Genomic DNA, 5,221 nt, shown 5'->3' with positions numbered 1-5,221 from the left:
TTCCGTCTTTCATCTTCCATTGAGCGCCCACATTCAAACGGCCCCATCGATTGCTTTTGCCGACACCAGATCGGCATTCTCCGGCGCCAGTGCTCAGCTCCCATGTCTGATCTCAAGCCCAAGACCGAGATCTCGTTCGCGGGAACGTTCGCCAGCAATGCTTTCGCCGCCTATGTTGCAGAGGTATCGATCCTTTTATTTTCCCTATTCTATTTGATTTCGAAGTTAGATTGAGTGGAATTTGGTTGTGTTTACTTGATCTTGTTGTTTTGATCTTGATCTTGTATTTTTGGCCTCTTTTTTTTTTGCATTTTTACTGTAAATTTTCAGTGATTCATTTTAGTTTGATTGAACAGATGTTCTTGTTTGATCTGGTTCTTTTGACCTTGAATTTATATATTTTTATAAAATTTCTTGCATTTTTTGCTCATCTAGTCGAATTTAATCAGTTTGGATTTTCTTTTTTCTTTTTTCCTGTTTTGCTGGATCTTTGGTTGACTTGTAATAGTTTGATATTTTTAATTGTAGAACTTTCGATCTTCATGCTACATTTGCCTAAATTTTCAGCATTTTCGTGTTACATTTGCTGTTTAATTAGCAAATTTTGAAATGCATAAATTTTCTAGTTTTCTTTTTCTATTTCTTTTTTCCTTTGATAAACTGCAGAGAGGGCAATGGCTTGCATTTGATAGACAGCAGAGGGGGCATGGATTTATGGAGGCTTGCATTTAGGAAATCCACGGATTTGACAATCCCTGCAAACGATAAATAGGGGAGATTTGAAATCCATGGATTTCACAAATCCCTGCCAAAAATCCCTCGCCCCAAACAACCCCCAAGTAATCAAAGTAGAAAAAATAGTGAACACGTTGATTAAGTGATGACACATGGGAAAAAAAGAAAAGAAAAAAGAAAAGAAAAAGAGACTGTGACATCAAAGAGATCTCAAACCCGAATCAATAATGCTAGTTCAGAAACATCCACAGTGCATGAGTCACTGAGACTAGACAGCCTTGTCTATCTCCAAATGTACACAGTGGAAAGAAGTAATCAAGAGGTGTTGCAAGAATCCATACTTCCTCTTATATTTTCATAAATCTTCATGTTTTTAGATACCTTTCAAGACGCCGTCTGGTGTATATCATCTTTAAGGCCTAGTTGTCCTTTATAATATGGTTTTGAAGGGTGTGCTCTTTGGTGAGCATGGGTGTGACTTGTGAGGATCAACTATGGAAAGGTTGAGTCAGGGGTCCTCTAAACTTTGATTTCTTAGGACAGTTATGGCAAGGATTAGTTACAATTCACAACTATAGTTGTGGAAAATGATTTCCGCAACAAAATTTACATGCATGATTAGCCCAGCTTGTATGTACCTGTCTTGGTTGCATTCTGAACATTTCACTAGTCAAAAGATTCTTCTCCAGTGTTCTTGAACAGACGCTGACAGAAGGGGAGAGAGATCTTAGTCCAACTTTAGAAGGGCATGGAGCAGAACCCTCATAGAAGCATTGCAGTAATGTTGCTAATCCTTAGCTAAACCTTGATCAACCATGGTTCTGTATTTCATATGATAAATATTTTTTAGAGGTTTTTGCATATACAACCCTTCCTTTTAGCAATAGAAGACAAAGCCCCCTCTAGTTTTCATATTTGTAATAACACCATTCCTTTTTGTCCTTTATAAACAAATCCCCAAACTGTGACCGTTTTAAGATGATAGCATAAATAGTGTTAGCTAAGCTACCAAATTAAGTTTTTGCCCCTTCTGATTTGGAAAACGTTAGTTACTCTACTAGGTTGTTAAGGTGATATTCATGATGTCAAAAACTGCACAAGTGGCATGGTCACAACTTAAAACTATTTATATCGCTGATCCTATTTTAGCAGTAACTTAAACTAATAATTACAATAGTTTGATTATTAATCAGCTGATTGATCTTCATTTTTTTGGATGATCAATGAAAGGAAGTGGGTGGTCATGTGCAGTTCCCTCCGCTTCTTTGGGCCATGCTTCTTAAGCTAATAAATATTTCATTCATCATTTCAGAGTATTGCAGTGGCCTTCATGTTTCAGTCCCCTCCGCTTCTTTGGGCCATGCTTCTTAAGTTCCCGTTCGGAAGTGCATATTCAGTTGATGTAAGAGCATTTAATCTTTCTTTTTATTTTACCATGATTTAGAAAGGAATTATAGATAGTGAATGTCATTTGCAGTTCATAAGATGGAAACAAAAGGTAACCATGCCTTGGTTATTTTATTGACATCTTTAATATTTGACCAAAAAAAAGTAGTAAATGAATGTGCATGTATCAGCCGTCGTCTCTAAATATGATGGGAAGGAATCTAGAATGTATTCCAAAAAAAAGAAACCTCTTGCTTTTATTCTATTTCCCAAACTCCACCTCATTTTATGCATGACTTGGAGCTGCTCACACTAATAGATCCTTAATTAGTCAACTGAAAAAGTCAGTCTTGCCCTTGGTTAAGCACAAATATCACTATTCTGCCATGCATTTGAATTAATCTTCTTTTATATACTAAAATTTAATTTGGTCTGGCATAAGCCTAGGTCCGGGCCTAGCCTGGCCTTGTACATGTGGCATATGACTCGAGAATCAACCTAACAAGTCCTGATTTAAAGCCCAATGTTTAAAGTAAAGATGGATTAATGTTGAGTCTTGCCAATGTCTATTGATATTAAATTCCATGACGTTCAAGGGAAGAATTACCATTGTGCCATACTGAATTTTTATTGGTAAGGGTTTAGCCAATCTTAATAATTTTTATGGATGCAGAGGCCAATTAAATGTTTTGAGAGAGCGGCTGATAGGTGTCACACGGATTCACTATCCAGTATAGTTGCATCATGTTCTTGGGGTAAACATGTCGCCGTTGGCACAGGAACACCTTTCCAAATTATGTGGAGCAAGAAAGAAGTTAGTTTTCTTCCCTTTACCATTGTTGTTTGATTGTTAATCTTGTTTGAAGTTCTTCCCCTATTGAGAAGTCTTCAGATGATAGCAGTTGGAAAGAAAATAGAGCATAAGCTTGATTTCTATTGACCGACCAGAGCTCCTGGATGGGGTTCTTCAAGTAGATTCATTACACTCAATAGCAGAAGAGATGTAGATTCATTAACTCAATTCAGATATGGTTTGCACCAATTTAAGAGACTATACATTAGGCATTCAATATATAAGACTGGAGTGAGACTGATTAGGCATTTAAATATGTTGTAGGATATTGTTTGAATTACTTGTCCTAATACGTGCACAAGTTGGGATGGATTAGACTTCTATCTTGAGAAAACGCCATGATTTTAGGTAGTTATTATTGTAATGGAAAGTTAAAAAATTAAAAGAGAGATAATGAATTCATGGAAAGAAATATTCTTTATCATTAGGTACTAAACTTCAAGTAATGTATGAAGTGCTTTTATCCAAGCCTGGATGCCACACATGTATGAAGTGCTTATTAGATGTTGTGAAATATAATGCCAAGAATTAGTATTTCATGTCCCATAACGTGTTTTATTTTGTTCTTTCTATGAAATTGGCTTCTTTTTTCTAAACATGTACCTATTGCATGCATTTTGTTAGTAATTGGCATCCACCCATACATGGTATCTTTTTTTTTTTTTTTTTAATGTTGTTCTATGATTGGACTGGTTCCTTCTTTCCTGGCAGGCATTCTGATATCGATCTGGTCGAGTTGGGAAAGGAAGCAGTGAATGAAGATGATAGAGTTGTCTTGTTTTCAGCAACAAATCTTACTGGGAAGTTTGACATTATGGGTTTAGAACAAGATGACATGATTCCATTGTTCATAATTAGTAACAACAAAGAGCAAGTCAACAAACCTTATACGCGGTAAGAATTTCCTGATGCTAATGGATTCTTGCTTGGAAGGCCACTTCTCAAATGATGATGGAACTGAGTTGGTGCGATTGGCTTCTCGTTGCTTGCAATATGAACCTCGTGAGAGGCCAAATGCAAAGACGCTTGTGACTGCTCTTACTTCTCTTATCATGCAACACTTTCACGGGTACTTGCTCATGTTTACTTCTTTTTTTTTTGAGATTTCACTGGTTCATGATAGCACGACAACGTTACTAGTTTGTGTATGAAGCATTACTTTCCATCTGCTGAATTTTACTTTATTGGCCCCTTGAGTACAAATCTCTCAAGTCTAGGAACTACACCAACCATCTGGTGGAAAGTAATCTTGTTGGAAAGTAGGTTCATCCAAATGAACCTGAAGTTTGACATTGAGGTATACAAATGCAAATACATGCAAATACATGTAGATAGGTAGAAGAGATTGATACAGTCATTTAGATAGCTTCTATGTGGTTGCATTGAGAACATGAATGGCATAAATAAATCGAAGGATGCAATTTGGGGGTGTAAACCAGCCACCATTACCAAATTGTGTTAAAGGAGCGACCATATCAAAACCTTTGTGGGAAATGCTTCTTATGGAAAATCCAAACCTGTTGTAGCCTTTTCTAGGGAAAATCGGAACTGTTTAACCAGTAACAGCCACATTTTTTAGTTTCTAATATACCCTTGACTTCATTTGAAATTTCTTTCAAAACCCATTGAGTATTGAAAGTTTTTAGCCCCAGGAAGCTAATTGTGGGGACAAAAATGTCCAAAAGCTACTCAAGCTGGGTCACACTTTTTAGAACTTTTACCTTAAAAATCAGGTGTTTCCTTCCTCAAGTTTTTAGAACTTTTAGCTTAAATCTCTAGTATTCCCATCGTGAAGTAGGAGAAACCATCAATTACAATATCTGCAATGAACAGTATATTGAAACAAAACCATGTTTCTTCTTATAGCCAATGCTATAGTTTTTAGAAGTAAGCAATGATTTATCATAACAAATTGTGGAAAAGAAAAGAAATTTGTGGAAAAGCTCTCCCTTGACTTTTTGTAGCTAAAAATACATGAATTAGCTAAAATATATGATGTCTAGTTGCCTATGTATACGATGTGTATATGTAAGAGTCTTTGATGTGCATGTGGATGAATGATGGCATTCTTTTTCTTAGTTAAGAATATGCATTGATTGTGTATTTGAAGTTTTTTAAATGCACCTACCAGAAATGATTTGAGACGACGTTCAATGATACTTTGTTAAATATGAAATTTATGACCATTAGTAACTTGGTTAATTAAAAAGAACTACGTAGTGGCTTGATCCCAATCTGACTTTTTGG

The 5,221-nt window shown here is 36.0% G+C and overlaps 1 protein-coding gene across 1 annotated transcript; it reads left to right on the top strand.

Moving 5' to 3' along the window:
• On the top strand, positions 1–2,971 carry LOC131220505 (DNA-directed RNA polymerase V subunit 1-like). Its single transcript, XM_058215382.1, has 3 exons — positions 1–183; positions 2,048–2,137; positions 2,795–2,971. Exons 1-3 carry the CDS (start codon positions 103–105, stop codon positions 2,966–2,968), a joined length of 345 nt encoding a protein of 114 aa, XP_058071365.1. The 5' UTR covers positions 1–102; the 3' UTR covers positions 2,969–2,971.
• Positions 2,972–5,221: the final 2,250 nt, after the last annotated feature.

The sequence above is a fragment of the Magnolia sinica genome, chromosome 12 (assembly GCF_029962835.1).
Source record: "Magnolia sinica isolate HGM2019 chromosome 12, MsV1, whole genome shotgun sequence".
NCBI classification, from domain to species: Eukaryota; Viridiplantae; Streptophyta; class Magnoliopsida; order Magnoliales; family Magnoliaceae; genus Magnolia; species Magnolia sinica.
This window is presented reverse-complemented; position numbering and strand designations above follow the sequence as displayed.